Source organism: Lithobates pipiens, unplaced genomic scaffold, assembly GCF_037356315.1.
Source record: "Lithobates pipiens isolate NorthernLeopardFrog02 unplaced genomic scaffold, aLitPip1_a1.2 Scaffold_19, whole genome shotgun sequence".
In the NCBI taxonomy this organism is placed as follows: Eukaryota; Metazoa; Chordata; class Amphibia; order Anura; family Ranidae; genus Lithobates; species Lithobates pipiens.
In genome coordinates this window covers 158,564,050-158,589,261 of record NW_027507764.1, presented here as the reverse complement: position 1 = coordinate 158,589,261, position 25,212 = coordinate 158,564,050, and the positions used below count along the sequence as shown (strand labels likewise).

The window sequence follows — 25,212 nt, the reverse complement described above, 5'->3', positions numbered from 1 at the left end:
TTGAGACGTAAAAAAAAAAAGGAGGAAGAGGGGGAGAGAAAAGGACAGCATAGGGTAGAAAGGAAGAACAGCTGCGGCTGCAGCGGATAAGGGGAGGGGGATAGATTAGGAGAGGTAGGAAGAAGGGAAGGGAGGTAGGAAGAAAAGGGCAGATAGAGGACAGGTAGAGTAGGCCAATTTACCTGAGTATAAGTTCCAAATGTCTGCTTTGTCCGCACCGGGAACACCACTCCCGAACGTTAAGTTGCATAGGCAGTATTCCCTTGCTAAGAGCCCCCAGGGGGAAATCTAGTCCCCCCCCGGGCTCCACCCAATCTAAGAGTTTTAAGGGTAGGGTCTGCCAACTCCAGCAGGGCCACGTCTAAACTCGAGGGTACTTGGTTAGGGTCCGATGCATATGCCGACCAGGGTCTCCAGACATCATGAAATCGGTCTTCAAGGCCCTTACAGGTGGCAACCCAATGCTCCGCCTCTTTCACCGCGTTCACTCCCCTGCACCACTCCTCCCGCGTAGGGATTCCAGGCCTTCTCCAGTATACTGGAATCAGGCGTCTCGCTGCATTCAGCAAATGTGCCAGCACAGTTTTCTTATATGTACTGAGCGGGACCGGGGGTACCTGCAGAAGGAAGTGCAGCGGCGAGAGAGGGACATCTATCCCTGTCACTACCTTTACTTGGTCCTGTATGTCTTCCCAGAAGGGTCGAATTAGGGGGCAATCCCACCATATGTGAACTAGGGTCCCTCGGGCCCCACACCCTCTCCAACAAAACTCTGATGCGGAGCGGTAAATACAAGCTAAGTCCGCTGGCACCCGGTACCAACGTGCCAATAGTTTAAAATTGGTCTCCTGGACCTTGGAGTCTCTAGAGGACGAATGGGTGAGGGAATAAAGGTGTGCTAACTGCGTCTCCGTAAACGTCGTTCCTATGTCAGTCTCCCATCGTCTGATATAGGCAGGGGTGGCCTGGGGGCCGGCTGAGTCCAACAGCTGGTATAACAGGGGATCCCTAATAGTTCGACCATGTACCTGGAAAAAGTGGTGCAGTTGTCTGTATCTCCAGAAATTCATTTGCGAGCCGCGACTACCTACGGGCAGGGCTTCATACGGCATAAGACGACCATCCCTCATGAGTTTCCCGCAGCTAGCGTTCCCATCATCAACCCAAGTCTCGAAGAAAGCCATCTGTTCTCCCGGTGGGAACCATAAGAAGCCACCCAGTGGGGCCAACAGGGACATAGGGGGAGCCAGCTTTAGGAGTGGGTTGATCCTGTCCCAAACTGAAAACACATGGGTCGTCAGGGGGGAGGTCATCTCCGCCAGGCCTCTATATTCCCGGGGCAGCCAGGGCGCGTAAGATAAGTTCCTACCCGCCAGACATTTCTCCAGAGGGACCCAGAGCTTAGTTCGAGAGTGGAAATGCCAATCCAGAATCCTCTGGAGGGCTATAGCCCGATAATACTGTCTGATGTCTGGGACACCCAGGCCCCCCCTCCTCTTCGAACGCCGTAGCACCCGTAACGCTATTCTAGGTTTACGATCGTTCCAAATAAAACGAGACATCATACTACTTAAGCGGTCAAAGAAGCACTTGGGCAAGGGGATCGGAATCATCTGCAAGTAAAAGAGTATACGTGGTAGGACATTCATCTTTATGACATTCACCCGACCAAACCATGTAAACGCCGTCCCCGTCCATTGCAAGAGATCTCGCTTGATCGCATCCAATAAAGGTGGGTAATTGGCTAGGTATAGGGTATCAAAACGGTTTGTTAAGTGCACTCCCAAGTATCGCAGGGACGACATAGTCCAAACAAAGGGAAAGGCTGCCTTGAGGGATGCTATTAGGTGAGGGGCCAATTGAATGGGGAGTATTTCTGACTTTGAAAAATTTATCTTAAAATTAGATAACGACCCAAAAAGTTTCAGTTCCCTCATCAGGTTTGGCAGAGAGAGCAGGGGGTCCGTAAGGTGAAACAGCACATCATCAGCATAGGCCGAGAGTTTGTGTTCCGTATTACCAACTTGGAGGCCCTTAATATCAGGGCTAGCCCTCACCGTGCGGAGAAAAGGCTCCAGCACCAGGGCAAACAAGAGGGGTGAAAGAGGACACCCCTGCCTCGTGCCGTTTCTAATGGGGAACCGGGCCGACAAAGTCCCATTCACCTTGACCTGAGCACAGGGCATGGAGTATAGCGCTGCGATCGTAGTCAACATCCGCGGGCCTAATCGTATGGAGTGAAGCACCTCTGTCAGGTAGGACCAGTCTATGCGGTCAAAGGCCTTTTCAGCGTTAGTGGACAAAACAATATACGGTTGTGGGACTGGGCGGGAGCGGGCCCAGTGAATAGGATGGACCGCCCGAAGGGAGTTATCCCTGGCTTCTCTCCCGGCTACAAAGCCCGTCTGGTCAGGGTGGACAAGGTCAGGAATAAGGTGCTTCATTCTATTTGCTAAAATTTTCGTCAGAATCTTTATGTCCAAATTAAGAAGGGAAATAGGGCGGTAGCTCTGGGGGACGGCGGGGTCCTTGCCTTCCTTCGGTATCACAGTAATGTGAGCTAGAAGGGCTTCTGGGGGGATGGCACCACCGCTAGCTATTGCGTTAAAATAGGCGCACATGGGAGCCTGCAGCTGGGGCAGGAAAGCTTTGTAGTAGACCTTAGTGAATCCGTCCGGAGCAGGACTCTTACCATTAGGCAAGGACTCCACTGTGGCCCCAAGCTCCTCCGCAGTAATTGGGAGCTCCAGGGCTGCGGATTGTTCTTCAGTAAGTTTCGGTAGGTCAGCCGCCGCCAAGTAGGCACGGGTCGCCGTGAGTCTATCCGCTCGGGTGGCGGGGGAGATTGTAGAGTCTAGATTATATAGTGTTGTGCAATACTCTCGGAACCCGGCCACTATTTTAGAGGATTGGATCACCGGAACCCCCGCAGAAATGTGCAATTTGTGAATATATGTCTGAGCGTGGCGTTTACGGAGGGCGCGGGCCAGCATCCTTCCGCATTTATTCCCGTGTTCATAATATTTATGGGCTTGGCGGTCTAATAACCGCAGAAATAATTCCCGTAGCTCCGTCAAAGCCGACAACGCCTCTGGACTCCCACTAGTCTTATGATCGAGTTCTGCTTTCTGAAGGGCAGTATATACCCGTGTAAAATCAGCCCGTCGTTCCTTTTTCAGCCCAGACCCCTGATAAATGAAGGCCCCTCTAACCACCGCCTTATGTGCTTCCCATATATCCCCTTCACTCAATTCAGCTGACGAATTTTCCCTGAAGTAGTTAGTTAGTGTATCTGTGACCTCCTTCACCGCGACCCCATCATCCAGTAAATTATCATTGAGCCGCCATGTCCAGGTCCTCTGCAGGCCCATGGGCAGGGCAAAGGCAACCGTCACTGGGGCATGGTCTGAAATAGAAATTACGTCGATAGACGCGGATTGAAGGAGTTCCAGAACATTGCGGTCAACGTAGATGTGGTCAATGCGTGTGTATACATCATGTACCTTTGAATAGTAACTGTAGTCCCTATCAGAGGGGTGTAGTGTCCGCCAACCGTCCGATAGGAGATGAGATTGCATAGTCTTGCGGAAGTGTTTAAGGAATTTGTAGGAATGTGAGGGTCTCGCATGGGATGTGTCCAGCTGGGGGTCAGGGCTTACGTTAAAGTCGCCTCCTACAATTAAAAAGCCTTCCCTAAAGTCTGCTAGACGGTCCAATGTATGGTCAATAAAAGTGAGTTGGTCGGCGTTAGGGGCATAAAGCGTCGCGAATGTGTATAGTTGTCCAGCTATAGTGCCCTTCAAGAAAACATACCTGCCTTGAGGGTCTACCTTGTGATCAGAGGGTTGAAAGGGGCAGGACTTGTGTATGCCAATGGCTGCACCTCTCGATTTAGCTAGGGGGAGTTGCTCAGGAACCACTGGTTAAAAAGATGGGTAGGTAGTCTAGGGGACGACAGATGCGTAAAGTGAGTCTCCTGAAGGAAAATCACCTGCGTCTTCAACCGCTTCAATTCTCCCCAGAGCTTACTACGCTTATGAGGGGAGCATAGGCCCCTAACATTGTAAGTGCTTACCTGCAGTGTAGCCATCCAAAAAATTTAGGCTGGGTCATGCTCGAGAACTGGTGGTGTGCCCGGTGCAGACGACAAAATGGCAGAGTTGACCTAAAGAAAGAAGAATCAGAAAAAAGAGAGCAGACCAGGGAAGAGAGAGAAAGAGAAAGGGGGAGAAAAAACATACGTGTGAGACATAAATAAGGCACATCTGATAAAACATAGTGGCTGAGATCGGCCAGAGGTAGAAAAAAACTAAAAGTTATGTCAAGGTCCCCACCCCACACAGGAGGAGGGTGGGGCCCAGGCCACAACTTCATATCCAAACAAGGATCTAAGCCCGTAAAAAGTAAAAAAAAAAAAAAAGGGAAAAACGGGTATCCTACTGGGGGTACATGGAATCCCATAGTGAAGAGGGAAGGGGGCCCCCATCTCCGTCTACCGCATCTAACTTAGTGCGATAAAGGAGGGGGAAAATAAGTAAGGTGGCAATGACTAACGCATAGCAGGTTCCCCACGGCATAACAAAAACAATGCCAAAAAAGAAAAAAATAACTGCAAATGTGAACCAAAAACTCGAACCAGCACAAGCTGCCGTGGGGAGTTCCAGGTAAGGCAAGTCAACCCAGAGTTCTGCAGATCACAGGAGCGTGTCCTTGGGAGAAAGAATCAGCACCCTCAGGGACCCAGGTCAACAGAGTCCGTGGAAGGATCCATGGATTGTCTCCTATGGCGCCGTCTGCGATTTTGACTTCTAGCGGGCAGCCACGGTTGCGGTGTCGGCAATATAAAAGCCGCAAAGTCCGAAGGGTTCCTCCAGTCCGGAAAGTCAACCTGTTCCAGCTCCAAGGAAGCTAAAAAATGTGGGAGATCATCTTTAGTGCGGAGAGTCACGGTCTTACCGTCCCTAGTAACCTGGAGGGCAAAGGGAAACCCCCACCGGTATGACAGTCCAGCCTCTTGAATAGCCAGCAGGAGGGGGCGCAGGGCCCTGCGTTGCATAAGAGTGCGCCTTGAAATGTCCTGGTAAAAAGCCAGATGTGCACCATCAAAGTCAAAATAGGGTTTCCCTCTCATTTTCTGCATTATGCGATCCTTAAGCGTGTATTTATGTAGCTTACAGATAATATCTCTTGGATTATTCACATCTTGAGAGGGGGGTTTCAAGGCCCTATGTGCATGGTCAATTTCTACAGTAGCTGTGGCAGGCAGGCCTAGAATCTCCTTAAAGACGCCTTCCAGGGTGGGAATAATGTCTCTAGCTCCTGTGGCCTCAGGGAGGCCCCGGATCCTAATGTTAGCTCTGCGACTGCGGTTCTCGGTATCGTCCAACTGACAAAGCAGGGCCTCAATCTGACGGCCTTGCGCATCGCATTTATCCTGTAGCATGTTTATGACAGGGAGGGTCTCTTCAAACCTCTGCTCCAGGGACTCCATCCTGCCCCCCAGGTGTACTGTGTCTGCCTTAAGCTGTGCAATGTCCTCTTTAAACGCCTTCTCCACTCTATCAGCAAAGCGCTCCAGGTCAGCCTTGGTGGGGAGGGACAGAATATGGCGCCTGATATCCGCGTCAGCCAGGGGGTCCGGTTGGTCAGGAGCTTCTGCCAGCAACCCGGGGGAGGTCGGGGGGGCTGAATCACTCACCGACTGCGGGGAAGGTATCGGCGATGGATCCCTCCGGTGCGGCCGCGGCTGGCGCGGCCTTGCCAGGCTTCAGGGCCTTGCCGGCCGGCGCCATTTTGGGGGCCTCCCGGCCCTTCTCCTCCTGCCCCGGGAAGAAGTTATCTAGCTGCGCTTGCCTCAAGCGGTCCACCCGCGGATGCTGGGACGACGCCCGGCTCTTGTGGGACATCGCTGTGTGAGGATGGGGACGGATTCACCCTCCTTATGCTGCTATCATGCGGCGGTGAGACGGAGCTGAGGAGACACACGTCTTCACTCCTCCATGGTCAGGCCACGCCCCCCCCCCCGGCTTGAATATTTAAATGGCCAGAGCCAGCAAACCAGGAAGGAGGACTGGGTAAAGATGAAAGATCCGGCAGTGGTGGCGGTACGCTGCTGGAGGGCTTTGTTTTAAGGCAAGTCTCTCATAATGTGATAGTATGTAATGACATTAACGCAGAACAAAACTATTTTTTTCTCATTCACAAGTTTACTACCACTTTAATGGCACCCCAAATGCTCCAGTCAACACATGTGTGCTAAATCTCACTGCAGTGCATTGTAACTAATTGCCGTTAGTTGTAGTGCAATGCGTTTTTTAAAAGAGCCGCACTCCTTTTGTGCAATTGTAGTGTATGGGGGAAACCCATTGAAATTAATGGACTGTCCTAAATGCAAAGCACCCGCATAGCTGTGCATGGAACCTAAGTATTGATTGGCTGAAATTGCTGACAAACATGCCACACTATATACACATTACCTAGAGCTGCCAATGGTTGGCAATAAAATAGGAAACTAACATTGGTTTGGTGACTTTTAAAGCACTGATTGCATCAGGGTGGATTTGATTGAAATCAAGTCGAATTAAATCACAATTTAAAGCTTGATTTAAATCAACTACATTTAAATCATATTTTTTAAAGAGTAACTGTCATCTCTGTCCTGCAGCAGCTCCTCCTCTGACCCGATGTTGACTCACCAACAGTCCCATTCACTTTAATGGGATGACTGCTGAGGTGAGTGGATGCCCGCTAACAGGCGCTGCTAACAGGCGCTGCCATCATGGCTCTAAAAAATGACAGGTGCCCTTTAAATGTAAGGCCTTATTCTTGCTGGTAGTTAGAATTGTTAATACTTGTAAACAAAATGAAGGTTTATTATTTAGAATAATAAGCTGTCAGGTTAGTAAAACAGCGATATCAGAACTGATTCAATCACACAGTTTGTAGTGTACATAGATTTGCAAAACAATGGAATAAAGGAATATTGCTGAACTTTGTTTTATCTCATGGTTACTGTGAAATTGTGTGAATGCATCAATGCAGTGCATGTTATCTCAGCTTGCAGAGCTTGGATTCACTGAATGAGTTTGCCAAACATGTAAATATTGCAGAATACACAGCCTTACGCTACATAACTAAGCTTAAAGAGGAAGTAAACCCTGATGGGTTTACTTCCTCTTTTTTTCCCTGCAAAGGTAAAGCATAATGGACTACTATGCATCGCATAGTAGCTCATTATGTGTCACTTACCTGACACAGGAGCCAGCGAAGTCGCCGCTGATCCCTGTAGTCCGCCGCATCCATGTTGCTTGTGGCGTCTCGCAGCTCCGACGAATCACAGCGGCGCAACCGCGATGACGTCACTCCCGCGCATGCGCACGGGAGTCGCGCCTCGCAGCTCCGCCACTGTCATACGGCGAAGCCGCGATGACGTCACTCCCGCGCATGCGCACGGGAGTCGACAAATTTGGCAAATCCATTCTTGGATTTGCCGCATTTAGTGCGCATGCGCGCCGCTGTCTACGGCGCATGCGCCGTAGACAGCGGTGCCCATTTTCGGGCAAATATCTCCTAAACCATATAGGTTTAGGAGATATTGCTTGGACCTACAGGTAAGCCTTAATCTAGGCTTACCTATAGGTCCAAGTTGTTTGGAAGGGTTTACTTCCTCTTTAATTTCATGCTGAATAAACTAAATTATTAATGCATCTTAAATAGAAAACTATCTTTAGATAGATTTTTACTCCAAAAGCAATTTATTAAAAATACATTTGATATAAATCCAAAAAATCTGATTTAAAAAAAAAAAAAAAATTGATTTATATCCCCCCTGGATTGCATACACAGTGAAAGTATTTAGGTTTAACCTAATATTATATGGTTTTGGTAAATTAGAATATTGAACAAGAAAATTTTATAATGAATGGGCAGCCTTAGAGTGCCCGCACTCTGGATGAAGGAGCACAGAGGGCACCTTTGGACATCAGCATTGTCAGTCGGGGGGAGGGGAATGTTAGATGTACTAGCAGATTTACATACAGTAACACACTGAAGCCAAACTCCAGCTAATACTTTGTTACATCAAAATGTTTTTTTTTTCCTTTTGGGATAAAGATTGTACATAAATAACTAAAAGCTGATCATTTTAATCACCGGCCAGTGTTAAATGGTTTGTCTCATCTGAGTAACTGCAAGAGAGCTTGTGTTGTTGAAAAGCAACAGACCTTCTGACTGGATCGCCAGATGAAAACAGAAAAAAGCCCAAAAAAATTCAACCAATGCAGCCATCACATCTAAGAATTGGTACGCTGCAATAAAATAAATATTTGCTTTTGGGTTTCATATTGCTTTAAATATATAGTTGATTATTCAAGCTTATACCATTCATTAGCCATCACATTCACAATATTGTTCTTACATTAACTTTGTTTAGTAACGACCTTTGAGTCATTGGGGAGAATAGCGCTATAAAAATCGAATTATCATAATTTATACATTAAGGAGAAAGCTCCCACCACACTATATCCAGCAGAAGAAAGGGAATCAACTGATACTAATGCCGCGTACACACGAGCGGACTGTATGGCGTACTTAGTCCGTCATACAATCCGACGGACAGTCCGTCATACTTTCCACTGAACGGACTTGACCACACACGGATACCCAAACAGTCCGACGAAAGCTTGCGCGATGACGTGTACAGCACGTACGACGGGACTAGAAATAGGAAGTCCAAGACACAGCAAAGCACCCTTCCGCCGTGTAAATCCTTTCTGGGCATGCGCCATTCTTAGTCCGTCCGACTAGCATACTGACGAGCGGATTGTCCGCTGAAACCAAAGTATGACGGACAGAATTTCCAAAAAATCCGAAATTCTTAGTACGCCGGACTGCACGCTGAAAAAGTCCGCTGAAGCCCACACACGAGCGGACTGTCCGCTGAAATGTGTTTCGACGGACTAAGTACGCCATACAGTCCGCCCGTGTGTACGCGGCATTAGAAAAACTGTTGATTTTAACCACAGCATCAGAAAGAAAGACACTTGCAAGCCAGCAATTTTTATTGAACAAGCAGATACTCTATGAAAGATGCATTCACTCAAGATGATATATAAAACCTCCTCCGGAGAATTATTCCCTCCCCTTCCCCTCCTATATACCTTTTATGTTCTTCCCTTACTATATAATACTTACTATAAACATACTTTAGAAGTTATGGTCAAAACTTTAAAATCATATATTTTCTTTTAGACATATTTATATCTTCTTGGGATTAAAATGTTTAAAACTCAGCTATAAGAATGTTTTCAAATTCTAAAATATATAAGGCCATTTATTGTCATTCCCACAAGAATATCTTGAAATTCTTCTTTGCTTTGTATCATCCGTACTTCAATATGTCTACTTTTTATTTCTGGTATCACATAATTTGTCTTATATTCTGTACATGTAATTTATTTTAACAAAAAATAAAAAATTCTGAACGAGAAAGATGCATTCACTCAAGATGCACACATATTTCACATAGTATTTGATTGGAAAATTGCGTGAAATAAAAGGGGTTGGGAACCTCAGTTATGAGGATTAACTACAAAAATTAAACTTAGGCAGGCCATACACGGTGCAAATTTATTTCTTGTAATCATGGGTTGCAGGAAAAAAATTTGCACGATTACCCCATCAACACAGACAGTGCTAACAGGGAAAACTCTCCTGCCAAGCCATTGTCCGCTCCTGGTAGGGGTGGGCAAGTAAAGCTGTCCCTGCCTGGAGAACAGATTATTACTAGCGGCTATAAAAGCAGCTAGCAATAATCGCAAGAGAATCCGGCAGGCTGTTTGTACCCAGGTTGATCGATTGATCAACTTGGTACATTCAGCCTACCCATTAATGGTTCAGCAGGAACCAGCCGAGATTCAAACCGTGTATGGCTGGCCTTACTCTCCCTGGAAAAGAGGCACTTTAAGCCCAGGCTAGGCCAGGCTAGACCAGGCTACACACTGCACCTGTACCTCCCAGACGTACTAACATGCTAGGGATGCACGCACAGGGACTAGATATCCTCTGTTCAAGGGGACTAACATGTGATATTATTGCAATATACAAATCAATCAATGATGACTTTAGTATCAGGAACAAACTGTTTAATCTATAGTCTCTGAAGAAAACACGCTGCCACATAATGATACTGGACGAGACATGGTTTAGCCCAGGTTCACAGGTGCAGGTTAGAAATCATTAGAGCTCACACGATTTCAACTTGGCAATGCAGTCTGACTTCAGGGGGCGATTTGACAGACATCTGTGAGGGTTCCTGCACAGATGTCTATACAAATCGCCCTCCAAAGTCGTCAAAAGTACTACAGGAAATACTTTTGCGGCACCGCACCGATTCGGACGGTGCCACTTACCTACAATAACCACCGTTTTGGCATGTGATTTGACATGTCAAATCGCATGCCAAATCGGACCAATGTGAACCTAGGCTTAATCTTAACCTGTGTATGGGGTTCTTTACTGTTACAGAGGTAAAGATTTGGAACTCTCCTCCATAGTTAGCAGTATCAGCAGACAGTGTAAATAACTTCAAAGTACTCTCAGATGTGTTTCTTAATAAGCACAACATATGATGATATGAGAAGCCATGCCTTTGATATGATATGAGCGATCTATGTCTTTATTCAATCTTACTATCTAACTGTGTAATATATATTGTGTATGTAGAGTCAGCCTGCCAATAGAATGAGCAGATGGGCACAGCATTCACCTATATACAATTCCAACATAGCAAAACTGCATCATCTTCACAATTAGGCTGTGTTCACACTGGTGCACAGGGCGGCTCACAGCGGGGGTCTGGTGCGTCCCTATTCACCATTTCAGGTCAGATTTTCAGTCCAAACTTTTGGCTGAATTCTGAATTAAAACGGACCATAAGACGCAGAGGACTAATGCGCAATAAGCTCTGGAGATGTGTGAACTGGCTCCATAGAGAGTCAGTCACAATCTCCTGACATGTGAATTGGGTGCGGAGAGAGGACAGCATCCAATTCGCTGTAGTGTGAACCCAGCCTTAGACAAATTAGGTGCTTCAATACGCTTAACAAGCACGCGGAAACACAAAAAATAAACGCTACTAATAAGCATCGCAAATTTACTTCTTCACAGCTTCCTACCTAATGGTACATATCCAACCAAAGGTAACTTCTGTTACTTAAAATAACTTTAGAATAAACGTTTAGATATTTACAGAGAATATATCTCAAAAGGAAAAAAAGCTCCAATATGTATAGAGACTAGTGATGGACGAACTTCCGACGGGACGTTTCGCGAAAGCGAAATGCGAACGGACCCAAACGTTCGCGAAACCGAACGTTCGCCGCGGGCCCCATTGACTTCAATGGGAGGCGAACTTTGCAAACCTTCATGTCGAATTTGCGGCCACGTGGTAATTATTAGGGGGTAAAACGTAGTCCCACCATCTGGACAATGACATAATACATGTATGAGGTGAATTTGGGATCGATAACTACAAGCATTTTTATTTTATTTGGGAAATTGTTCTAACAATTCAGGACTATGGAGCTAATGAAGGCAATGGAGGAGAGGGAAGGTCAGGGACCAGGGTAGGCAAAGAAGAGGGTGCAGGAGATGATCACCAGCAGCGTGACATACCGGAATGACACATGCACCGTGATAGAGGCATCTGACAGCAGCACCGTAATACAGAGCACTGACAGCAGCACCGTGACATACAGCGCTGACAGCAGCACCGTGACATACAGCGCTGACAGCAGCACCGTGACATACAGCGCTGACAGCAGCACCGTGACATACAGCGCTGACAGCAGCACCGTGACATACAGCGCTGACAGCAGCACCGTGACATACAGCGCTGACAGCAGCACCGTGACATACAGCGCTGACAGCAGCACCGTGACATACAGCGCTGACAGCAGCACCGTGACATACAGCGCTGACAGCAGCACCGTGACATACAGCGCTGACAGCAGCACCGTGACATACAGCGCTGACAGCAGCACCGTGACATACAGCGCTGACAGCAGCACCGTGACATACAGCACTGACAGCAGCACCGTAAGCAGCCCCAGGAGGAAGTCAGCACAGCACAGGGATGGTGTGATCCCCTCATAATAAGAACCCCCAGGAGGAAGTCAGCACAGCACAGGGATAGTGTGATCCCTTCATAATAAGAACCCCCAGGAGGAAGTCAGCACAGCACAGGGATATCATAAGCAGCCCCAGTAGAAATATGACACCGCTCAACCTCTTCAAAGAGGAGGGTAGGGGCATATAGTACGGTGTGCTTTTTTGGGTCAAGGAAGTGAGCCAAATGAATTAAGAAGGTCTGTGTGCTTGATTAAAAAAATAGTTTATAGACATATACATGGTCTACTGGTCACATGTGTTGAATTCCTCCGAGATCCATGCCTCATTCATTTTTAGAAATGTGAGGTAGTTAACACTGTGGTGAGCTAGGCGAGTACGCTTATCGGTCACAATCCCCCCTGCTGCGCTGAACGTCCTTTCGGACAGGACACTGGATGAGGGGCAAGCCAACAGTTCGATTGCAAATTGGGCAAGCTCTGGCCAGAGGTCAAGCCTGCCCACCCAGTAGTCTAGGGGTTCATCACTCCTCAGAGCGTCCACATCGGCCGTTAACCCAATGTAGTCGGACACCTGACGGTCTAGGCGTTCCCTGATGCTGGATCCGGATGACACCTGTCGATGGGTCGGCTGAAAGAATGACCTCATATCCGAAGTCACCAACACATCTTCAAACCGGCCTCTTCTTGCAGGCGCTGTTGGATTGGTACCCGCAAATCCTTCTCTGGGAGTGGGAATTGCTCCTCTGCCAGCGCACGCAAAAGCAGAATGCAGCATTTCTGGAAGCAAGGCCTGGAAGTGCTGCATTCTGACAGCCCTCTGCGACGGCGGTAACATTTCCGCCATTTTGTGTTTGTACCGGGGGTCTAAGTACGTTGCCACCCAGTACTGGTCCTTGACCCTCATGCTTTTTATACGGGGGTCCCTATTAAAACACTGGAGCATGAAGGCCCCCATTTGCACTAAAGTGGAAGCGGTGTGGTGGCCTGGCTCCTGCTCATCATCCAGGATAATGTCGTCCTCTTCATTCTCCTCTCCCCATCCTCGCACAACAGGGATCCCAGAAAGGTTTAAAGCATGCTCTTCTTGCTCCTGCTCATCCGCCCCGGCACCATCCTCCTCTGACTCCTCATCAGACTCCTGTTGTTGACTTGTCTCAGATAGAGTAGCCCCCCCTGGGAATTCATCCAGCATTGCGACTTCCTCATCTTCCCGCTCCTGCTCCTCCACAGCCTGATCAATGACACGACGCAATGCACGCTCCAGAAAGAAGGCATAAGGTACCATGTCACTGATGGCGCCATGGCTGCGACTGACCAGTTTGGTGATCTCCTCAAATGGCCGCAGAAGTCTGCATGTGTCGCGCATGAGCAGCCACTGGCGCGGTGAAAAAAAACCCAGCTCCCCAGAACCGTTTCTTTCGCAGAGTTCATACAGGTAGACGTTAACTGCACGTTTCTGCTGGAGCAGCCTATCAAGCATATAGAAGGTTGAGTTCCATCGCGTCGGGCAATCGCAAATAAGACGTCTGACCGGCAGATGGTGTCGCCGCTGAATGTCAGCAAGGCGAGCCATGGCCGTGTAAGATCTTCTGAAATGGGCCGAGATTTTCCTTGCCTGCCGCAAGATGTCCTGGACCCCAGGGTATTTGACAAGGAATCGCTGCACGACCAAGTTTAAGACGTGTGCCATGCACGGCACGTGCGTGATTTTGCCCTGTTTCAATGCGCTAAGCAGATTGGCACCGTTGTCACACACCACTTTACCAACTGTCAAATTGAGCGGTGTTAGCCACTCATCTGCCTGTGAACGCAAAGCTGAAAGGAGTGCCGGGCCAGTGTGGCTCTTTGCTTCCAGGCACAACAGACGCAGCACGGCATGGCAACGTCTCACCTGGCATGTGGAATAGGTTCTGGGGAGCTTGGGCGGTGCAGTGGAAGAGACGCTAGCAGCGGAAAAGGAGGAGGCAGCTGAGGAGGAGAGGGAGGAGGATGGAGTAGGAGGAGGAGAAGAAGAGTCAGGCCTGCATGCAATCCGTGGCGGTAAAACCAAATCTACACGGGTGCCACGGGTTACATGCTTGACGGCCGTCAGAAGGTTCACCCAGTGGGCAGTAAAACTGATATACCTTCCCTGCCCGTGTTTGCTAGACCACGTGTCTGTGGTCAGATGTATCTTGGCACCGACACTGTGTGCCAGAGATACATTCACTTGCCGCTGAACATGGCCATATAGCTCTGGGATGCCCTTCTCTGAGAAATACTTCCTTCCTGGGACCTTCCATTGTGGTGTTCCAATGGCCACAAATTTGCGAAAGGCCTCCGAGTCCACCAGTTTATATGGCAGTAGTTGGCGGGCTATGAGTTCTGACAAGCCAGCCGCCAACCGTTGGGCAAGAGGGTTATCCGGCGTCATCATTTTTTTACGCTCAAACATTAGGCCCACGGAAGCCTGCCTTTTTGCAGAAAAATGTGAGCTTGGCGTGATGGAAGGTGGAGTGGAGGACAATTGTGAGGAGAGAGGAGAAGGAGAAGTAGAAGACGAGGCTGGACGGTGAGAGCCTGCAGTGTGGCTTTGTGTGTTCCGTTGCTCCCACTGGGCTCGGTGATGGCTGCTCATGTGCCTTCTTAAGGCGGTCGTCCCTAGGTGAGTATTGGGCTTACCGCGACTAACGCGTTGACTGCAAAGATTGCAGATGGCAACGCTATTGTCAGCAGCGGACACGTTAAAAAAAGCCCACACTGCGGAGCCATGTGCCGGTGTCCTGGGAGCGCCAGATGTGACCGTACATGGTCGATGACTCGCTCCTGATACATTTGCAGTCTGCTTTGTCCCTGCTGTGCAATGTAAGTCATTGCTGCTTCTCCTCCCTATCTGCTGGTCCATATCTCCCTCTGAACTCCCCTCCTCTTCCTCTCTTGTGGGCACCCACGTGACATCACTAGACACGTCATCATCAACGTCACCTTCCCCACCGCTATAAGTAGAGATCTCGGAGTAGGCAGCAACACCGGGGACCAACCTCCTCCTTGGGCTGATCTGGGTACTGGCGTCAGACTGCTGAGTAGCGCTTGTTGCTACCTCCTCTTCCTGATCCAATACCAAGAGTGGCTGCGCATCAGAAATGTCCTCTTGATATGGATCGGAAAATAATTCCAGTGACTCAAGCGGAAGGTATGTGGTGGTGGTGGTGGTGGTCGTGTTGTTGGTGGTAGTGTCTTTGGGGGTGCACATAGCAGAGAGTGAAGAAGAGGGTGCAGATCGAGAGGATGAGGAGGGTGCAGAAGAGTAAGGCTGAGCGAGCCACTCAACCAAGTCTGGTGCATCCTTTAAAGTAATTGAACGCACCTTCTGCAACTTCCCACTTTGGCTCAAGCCTGTTGCTCCTGCCCTACCCCTACCACCCCTGCGGAAGGGCCTGCCTCTTCCTCTGCCTGTCATTTTTTAAATGACCCTGTGACAAAACTCTTAGTCCCTATACCGATGAAGGACTGCTGCAGTATAGGGCAGCGGTCAGCAGTGGTGCACGTCAACCCTATCTATTGTGGACCGATAGCGGTCCTTACAGAACAGCAGACTGTACCGCACTCAAGCCTATGTACCGTAGCACCCTATACCAAGTTACCAGTCCTTATAAGAACTTTTGTGGACCAAGCAGGTTGTGTATTAGTGTTTAGCAGACTGTACGTCAGTCCCTATACCGCTGAAGGACTGCTGCAGTATAGGGCAGCGGTCAGCAGTGGTGCACGTCAACCCTATCTATTGTGGACCGATAGCGGTCCTTACAGAACAGCAGACTGTACCGCACTCAAGCCTATGTACCGTAGCACCCTATACCAAGTTACCAGTCCTTATAAGAACTTTTGTGGACCAAGCAGGTTGTGTATTAGTGTTTAGCAGACTGTACGTCAGTCCCTATACCGCTGAAGGACTGCTGCAGTATAGGGCAGCGGTCAGCAGTGGTGCACGTCAACCCTATCTATTGTGGACCGATAGCGGTCCTTACAGAACAGCAGACTGTACCGCACTCAAGCCTATGTACCGTAGCACCCTATACCAAGTTACCAGTCCTTATAAGAACTTTTGTGGAACAAGCAGGTTGTGTGTTAGTGATTAGCAGACTGTACGTCAGTCCCTATACCGCTGAAGGACTGCTGCAGTATAGGTGAGCGGTCAGCAGTGGTGCACGTCAACCCTATCTATTGTGGACCGATAGCGGTCCTTACAGAACAGCAGACTGTACCGCACTCAAGCCTATGTACCGTAGCACCCTATACCAAGTTACCAGTCCTTATAAGAACTTTTGTGGACCAAGCAGGTTGTGTATTAGTGTTTAGCAGACTGTACGTCAGTCCCTATACCGCTGAAGGACTGCTGCAGTATAGGGCAGCGGTCAGCAGTGGTGCACGTCAACCCTATCTATTGTGGACCGATAGCGGTCCTTACAGAACAGCAGACTGTACCGCACTCAAGCCTATGTACCGTAGCACCCTATACCAAGTTACCAGTCCTTATAAGAACTTTTGTGGAACAAGCAGGTTGTGTGTTAGTGATTAGCAGACTGTACGTCAGTCCCTATACCGCTGAAGGACTGCTGCAGTATAGGTGAGCGGTCAGCAGTGGTGCACGTCAACCCTATCTATTGTGGACCTATAGCGGTCCTTACAGAACAGCAGACTGTACCGCACTCAAGCCTATGTACCGTAGCACCCTATACCAAGTTACCAGTCCTTATAAGAACTTTTGTGGACCAAGCAGGTTGTGTATTAGTGTTTAGCAGACTGTACGTCAGTCCCTATACCGCTGAAGGACTGCTGCAGTATAGGGCAGCGGTCAGCAGTGGTGCACGTCAACCCTATCTATTGTGGACCGATAGCGGTCCTTACAGAACAGCAGACTGTACCGCACTCAAGCCTATGTACCGTAGCACCCTATACCAAGTTACCAGTCCTTATAAGAACTTTTGTGGACCAAGCAGGTTGTGTATTAGTGTTTAGCAGACTGTACGTCAGTCCCTATACCGCTGAAGGACTGCTGCAGTATAGGGCAGCGGTCAGCAGTGGTGCACGTCAACCCTATCTATTGTGGACCGATAGCGGTCCTTACAGAACAGCAGACTGTACCGCACTCAAGCCTATGTACCGTAGCACCCTATACCAAGTTACCAGTCCTTATAAGAACTTTTGTGGAACAAGCAGGTTGTGTGTTAGTGATTAGCAGACTGTACGTCAGTCCCTATACCGCTGAAGGACTGCTGCAGTATAGGTGAGCGGTCAGCAGTGGTGCACGTCAACCCTATCTATTGTGGACCGATAGCGGTCCTTACAGAACAGCAGACTGTACCGCACTCAAGCCTATGTACCGTAGCACCCTATACCAAGTTACCAGTCCTTATAAGAACTTTTGTGGACCAAGCAGGTTGTGTATTAGTGTTTAGCAGACTGTACGTCAGTCCCTATACCGCTGAAGGACTGCTGCAGTATAGGGCAGCGGTCAGCAGTGGTGCACGTCAACCCTATCTATTGTGGACCGATAGCGGTCCTTACAGAACAGCAGACTGTACCGCACTCAAGCCTATGTACCGTAGCACCCTATACCAAGTTACCAGTCCTTATAAGAACTTTTGTGGAACAAGCAGGTTGTGTGTTAGTGATTAGCAGACTGTACGTCAGTCCCTATACCGCTGAAGGACTGCTGCAGTATAGGGCAGCGGTCAGCAGTGGTGCACGTCAACCCTATCTATTGTGGACCGATAGCGGTCCTTACAGAACAGCAGACTGTACCGCACTCAAGCCTATGTACCGTAGCACCCTATACCAAGTTACCAGTCCTTATAAGAACTTTTGTGGAACAAGTGAGTTGTGAATGTTTAGCAGACTGCAGCAGAAGGGCAGCAGTCAAGTATAATATCCTTTCTATATTTGGAAGAAAGAATATTATACATGTACAAGCCTATTACTGTACCACTGATACCAGTCCTGAAAAGAACCTTTGTGGAACTAATAATAACAGCAAGTCTTTAAAATTACCCTCACTGCCTGACAACACTGCTTCCTTCCTGTCCCTATACAAATTGGCAAAAAAAGAGAACGATTAGTGGTTACTGGAACAGCTCTTTTGTGGACCTTGATAGTAACAGCTAATGATGATGATGATGATGATGATGATGAAAGACTAATCTGGCTGTCCCTGTAGCATACATCGTCCTTTCCCTTTCTCTAAACTAACAAAAGACACTCAGGCTGCTGCAAGAATCAGCAGCACAGCAAACCTATCAACACCTAACACCTATACCAGTCCTGAAAAGAACTTTTGTGTACCAAATAGCTAGTGGTTTATCTCTCCCTACTCCACACAGGAACCTGTCCCTATCGTAACAGAAGAAAGAATGTAAAATGGCCACCGGATCGGGTGTATTTATAGGTTAGGGGGAATGTACAAGTGTCCATGTGCTGTCATGTCTCAATTGGCTGTCCTGTATCACATGATAAACGTGTCACCAAAGGTTAAAGTTCTTGTATACATTAAACACGTAAGTCCGCCGCGGCGAACGACGGAAAAAGGCGTTCGAACGTGCGGACCGCGAATGTCGGAAATTCGCCGCGAAACGACCGCCGGGCGAACCGTTCGGCCATCACTAATAGAGACATCAAACGTATAAATGTTCCCTTAAAATACGTACATACATGCATTTAAAGGGTATTGAAATTTTGTGGTTGCTTCAAACAAATGGAAGGACATTTAGCAATATATGACATTGAAAAGTGGTATATAAATACATACAGTTCATAAACTGCATAGTAAATAGTTTGCATAGTCTACCGATGTAATAGTCTACCGATGTAAATAATTTGCATAGTCTACCGATGTAAATAATTTGCATAGTCTACCGATGTAAACAATTTGCATAGTCTACCGATGTAAACAATTTGCATAGTCTACCGATGCAGATAAATTGCATAGACCGATGTAGACTACGCAAACATGCAAGAAAAGTTGAAAAATGTGCATTCATACAAAAGTGTAACTTCAGATAATAGTCCAACATTTACCAAAAGCTAGGCAAATATAATATAATATGATATATATTATAATAATGTACTATAAAATAATCTAATATATATATATATATATATATATATATATATATTAGTAAAAACGCATTCCTGTACCCCTACATAGCCAGCAAGCACACTTTTAGCCTGTGTTAAGGAAACCCCTGGCAACGGCAGTAGGGGCAAAGAAGAAAATTTTTATTCTTTGTGTTGTTTTTGTGCTGTTTTATATCTGGACCGGGTTTAGAAGGCAATAAAATAAATATGAACAAATCTTTACCAGCCAACCTAAATCAAAAAATTTTCATGACGTTCAACTTTAATGGTATAAAACCATAAACCAAAACTATTCGCACATCAAATTGTCAGGTTACTATCTAAAATGATGTTATGTTACACTTACTTGCAGGAGATGGGGTGCTGCAACTACTTGTGGGAGGATGACCTTGAAATCCATGAAGGGCCGGCAGCGGGAGTCCACCAATGACAGGAGGAAAGAGAAAGGGATAGTGGCTTGCTGGATAGTGACTCATATGTCCGTTCACAGCTGGTAGAGGACATGAACGACTGCTGGTTGTCATATTAAAATATCATTGTGTACAATAACTCATCTAGGAATAGAATGCACCATCCCTTCCAGCTGACAAATAACTAGTTATTTGTTATCAAGTGGAAACGCATTAAAAATGTATACAGAAATTCAGCTTGCTTGAGGAATGATTCCGGTAACAATCACATAAGATCTGATGAATGTCTTCAGCTGCAAGTTGTGCGGAGACAAAAAAATAAAATTTCCTGGCTTAATTCTGTGCTTCCAATTCCGCTGAATTGCCGCTTTTATCCCCGTTTTGGTTACAATGTAGTTATATTTATTCACAGATCCATTTCTAGATGAATATCTCAATCTAAAAGAGAACAAAAAGTAAATATAATCTATAAATACATCAAAATCTTTTAGCGGGAGCATCAAATATAATAGACTACTTGCTCTTTAGTAAGACAATTTAATGAGTACAAATTTTGAAAATAGAAATTGTGGCAGTTTGTAAAAAAAAAAAAAAAAAAAAAGACAAAAGAATGTGAAAGCAGAAAGCTATTTTCATTAATGCATTTGCAGCCGTGATAAACAAATCACATAACGTCTTGGGAAATATCTGCTGTCTTGTGCATTCTTCAGGAAGGGAAGAGATGCCTTACACATGAAACAATGACCTAGATTTACTAAAATGATGAAAAGAGAGTTAAGGACTGCTAAACCTTGGTCTCCATAGATATATATGTGCCAGAATCTCACACACATTCTTAGCCTTCCAGGATGATGAGATGTCAGACCAGCTGAAAACATACTACTACTAGTAATAATTTTAATCAACTATTATTATTAATTTTATTATCCGCACACAAAATGAAAAATTGTACCTGTTGAAAAACCTAAACAGACACCACCAGACTTAACATTTACGGGGAAAAAAGTCTTAAAAAGGACATGAATGGTGGATGCTGTGCCCAAAAAAGAAACAGAGGGCAAAGGACTAGTTATTGGTATTGCCTGTGGCCTCCCTCTAGCTGATCTTTGCCCATTACTGACTTACCATGCTTTGTTCTGCACTGTATCTGTGTGTGTGTATGTATTTGCAGCTCACTAGATAGAGGCAGGGCTTTGCTTCCTCATGTCAGAACTGCCCCCCTTTGATGACTGATGGGGTAAGGGGCCAGAAGCTGCAGGAGAGGTGGAGGAAATAAAGATCCACAGAATGGATGGTGCAGAAGCAGGGATGTGCACTGTAGGTCATCGGGTACAGCTTCCTCTGCAGCAAGGAAAACAGTACAATGCACAGTAGTGACATCACCCAATCTCACTCCAAATCAGATAAGATTTGTAGTTACAGACAGCACCCTCTCACACTTCAGATATACCTAGGCATGAGTCCCTAGGCACAACCATGTGCCAGGGCGTACACTTAGATTTTTTCGAAAGACATCACAGCAAAAGCTAGATTTCTAGGGTGTAAAGGTTAAAGTGATATTAAAGGGATATTTTTTTTGTTAATAACAAACATGTTATACTTACCTGCTCGAGCAGCTCTGATCCTCCTTTTCAAGGGTCCCCTGCTGGCACTCCTGGCTCCCCCCCTTGACCAGTGCCCCCAATAGCAAGCTGCTTGCTATTGTGACACTGGTGCATGCTTTCTTCCGAGCCCGGCTATCTCCTCAATGGCTCCCACTGCTGTGTCTCAGCCAATGAAGAAAGAGACCTGGGACAGCCAAGACTCCCGTGCACATCAAAGGATCGAGATGGGGCTCAGGTGAGTATTGGGGGGGAACTGTGGGGTAAGTATCACTCCGTAGGCTTTTTACCTTCATGCATAGAATGTATGAAGGTAAAGAATTTTCAGCTCAGTAAGAGGCTGCATTACCTGCCTGACTCACTACTGTGGCCCACTCTGGCACTGTGATCTTCTCCATGAAACTCTTGACCTGTGTGCAGTCCCTCTTTATCATCACATACAATTCAGGGCTATTAACCCTGTATTGTATGTAATGGGGAGATGCCACCATGGCCAAGAGCAGCTTAGTGAGGAGGCTGCAGATGATGGGTCACAGCACTGGAGGGACCCTGCCGGAGTGAGGAAAAATTTAAGTAATTCAGTCTCACCTGCAATTTCCTGGACTGAACTCACATAAACTGCTGATAACAGCCTATTCATGCATGGACACATAGGATAACATGCTGGAGAGTTTATTGGCTGCAGAAAAAAACATCTGAAGTCAAAAACAGCAGCTCTAAAAATGTCAAGTGTGCATGAGGCCGTAAGCCTCCAAAAATTAGTTGCTTTATTAATCGTGCCCAATTATGTCATATGCCTTTGCTGCGGGAGCTCCAGGAGAATAATCCAGATGATTTTCGGAATTATCTCCGGATGACAGACCCCTGCTTTCACCAACTCCTGGCATTGTTGACCCCCTATATTAAGAAGCAGGACACATGCATGAAGATTTTATTTTATTCTTTGGTTCAATAATGATTTGATTTGGTATATTTTCTATATTTTTGGATGCATAGAATGCACTTTTTGGTTAAGTTCTATTGGCAGATAGCATGTCTAATTTTATTTGTTTTCTTTTTTTTAATGCACAATAAAAAAATGTGGAGAATAATACTTGGCTATGTGTTTTACTTCAAAGTTTGGGAGTTTGGGAGTAGGCAATTACATTTTAAAAGATACAATGTAAAATTAACAAGGGACACCAACACAGTTGTATCTTTGATCTCAAAAACTACAGGATAATGGTGCTTGCACCAAATTTTTTTTAAAAAAAACAACAAGTATAATAATATTATTCTTGATATCACTAGAAAAAAAAGCCTTTGAATTTTTTTTGCAATAACTCCATCAGTATCACCAGCAAAGCAGCTTCATTATGATCCCATTAAAGAAGAAGAGAATTGTGCTCTGCATTTCGAGATTTCATAATTTACCACGTCACAAATGTTAATTCTCCATTACGAACGCTAGTTTACAAGACCGACTGCTTCTGGCTCGTCCTTGCTTCCGAGCATGCGTGTTTGTACTTCAGATTTTTGTCCGACGGACTTGTGTACACTCAATGGGAAAATCCGATAACAGATATTTGTCCGCGGAAAATTTTAAAGCCTACTATCCATCATTTGTCCATGGAAAATCCAACAACATTTGTCCGACAGCCTCTCATCACACAATTCCAGTTGGAAAATCTGATCGTGTGTACACAGCTTTATGCCGCGTACACACAACCAGACTTTTCGATGGACTAGGTCTGACGGAATGAATCCGCCGGACAATTGGATCGCGTGTGGGCTTCATCTGACTTTTGCTGTCTAAAAAGCAGATGGACTTTAGATTTAAAACATGTTTCAAATCTTTTCGATGGACTCGAGTCCAGTCGAAAAATCCGTTCATCTGTATGCTAGTCCGACGGATGAAAACTGACACTAGGGCAGCTATTGGCTACTGGCTATGAACTTTCTTATTCTAGTCCGGTCGTACGTCATTACGTTTGAATCCATCGGACTTTGGTGTGCTTGTGTGTGGCCAGGTCCGTTCGTTGTAAAAGTCAGTCGGAATTCCATTGGGAAGACTGTCGGACCTAGTCTGTTGAACACTCCGGTCGTGTGTACGCGGCATTAGAGTTCATATGCTCCTTTTCCTTTTTTTATCTGTGGGTGAATTTCAAAAGTCATTTCATATTTAGGTTTGAGTGATCAAAGCTTAGAATTTGAACTGTGAGGAATGGAGTGCATTGCATTTTTCTCATAGTAAAGTTCTCCTACTGTGCAAGTTGACACGTATCCAGTGCCTTTATATTCATTGGCAACTGGCAGCACCTCGAATACAGAGTAGAACACTCTTTTTTTCTCTAGTATTTGAATATGTACTGACATGGAAGACACTGATCATCTTTCTTATGCTAGAAGCAGCAAGTCCCACAAGATTACTAAGTTGCCTGTGCCTTCTGGAACTATGAGGCCCATGTCAGCACCTATCTCTGTCCATAGACAACATAATTGTTGTCAGTCTCTGTCTTCACTTATTGAAGACACTCCATGTTCATGTCACTCATCTCTGCCTCCTCACCCTCTATTTATATCCTATAATTATATGTGTACATGGTGACAACCATAATTGCTAGCTACATACACAGACTGGGCTTACTGCTTAGTAACACTTTGACTGTGAATAGGTGGCATGCGAGTATTTATAGAATGACATGATAAGGAATCTGTAAAAAAGAATATAATATATGAATCATGGAAAAGCAGCCACATAAAATCTGAATAAAAAAAAATGCTTATACCAATAATAAAAATGAGTGCTTATGAAACAAAATACGCTGTAATACTCCACTGAAGCTACAATGCAAAACATTATAATGCATATGTTGAGGAAACCTGTCATGTGAGACATCAGTGACCTCTCCTTCTGAAAATGCTGGTCATACTGAGCCCCTGGCTTCAATACTTTAAGTTAACAACACATAAGAAGATAAGGACCTTTGTCTTTTTGACAACTTTGCCAATCTGCATATTGTTTCAGGTCTGCAACTCAGAAAGTAATAAAACCATCATAACAGCTAAGCAACTTGCATTGGAGGATAACAATGGCATATTTAGGGGGCTTCCTATTGTCTCTTGGGATGAACTCCTCTGTCCTTATAATAGAAAATACTAATTGCTATACAAGATATTCACAAAGCCCCTAAAGCATTTGTATTGCGTAGAGTGAAATATACCTGGTTGGTCATGCCTTCAGCTGTCCTTCCAACTTATCTGTATCTTCTCTACAGGTTGAGATTGTGTAGACCAGCTGATGTCCACTACAGAGCATGCTCAATTTCAGTTCCCTTCTAAGCTGTTCAAGCTTTTCCTTATCTTTGCAGCCCATGCGGCTATACACACGTGGGCGTATACGCAATGGGTAAATGACTCTCCTCTCCCTCCTCCTCCATGTCTTCCTATTGCTAAACACTATGGGGGTGGGATATAGTATGCTGATTGATTAAATTCACTAGGAAACGCACAAAAACATTATAATATGTTTTTTTGCAGAGACCCTAGAGGATAAAATGGCAGTCATTGCAACTTTCTATCTTGCACGGTATTTGCGCAGCAGTTTTTCAAACACATTTTTTTTTTAACAAAACAGTCTCATGCATTAAAAAACAAAAAACAAAACAGTAAAGTTAGCCCAATTTTTTTGTATAATGTGAAAGATGATGTTACGCCAAGTAAATTGATACCTAACATGTCACACTTCAAAATTGCACACGCTCGTGGAATGGCGCCAAACTTCGATACTTAATAATCCCCATACACACTTTAACTTTTTTTTACAGGTTACATGTTTTGAGTTACAGAGGAGGTCTAGTGCTAGAATTATTGGGGGGGGGGGGGGGTGTCCTCTCTCGCCACCTGTAAGAACGATCAAGCTGCTATGATAATTCTAAGAGGCAGCACAACTTGCAGCACGACTGTCTCAGGCGACCTGGAGCA

At 46.0% G+C, this 25,212-nt stretch overlaps 1 protein-coding gene across 4 annotated transcripts in view; it reads right to left on the bottom strand.

Moving 5' to 3' along the window:
• The window catches only part of RARB (retinoic acid receptor beta), a 1,106,099-nt gene that overhangs the window by 613,287 nt on the left and 467,600 nt on the right, over positions 1-25,212 (bottom strand). For all 4 annotated transcript variants that reach the window (XM_077491425.1, XM_077491424.1, XM_077491427.1 and 1 more), the window contains exon 4: positions 19,585-20,086. In XM_077491425.1, coding sequence (XP_077347551.1) covers positions 19,585-19,762 — 178 coding nt within the window. In that variant the 5' untranslated portion in view covers positions 19,763-20,086. The remainder of the gene's footprint in view (positions 1-19,584; positions 20,087-25,212) is intronic.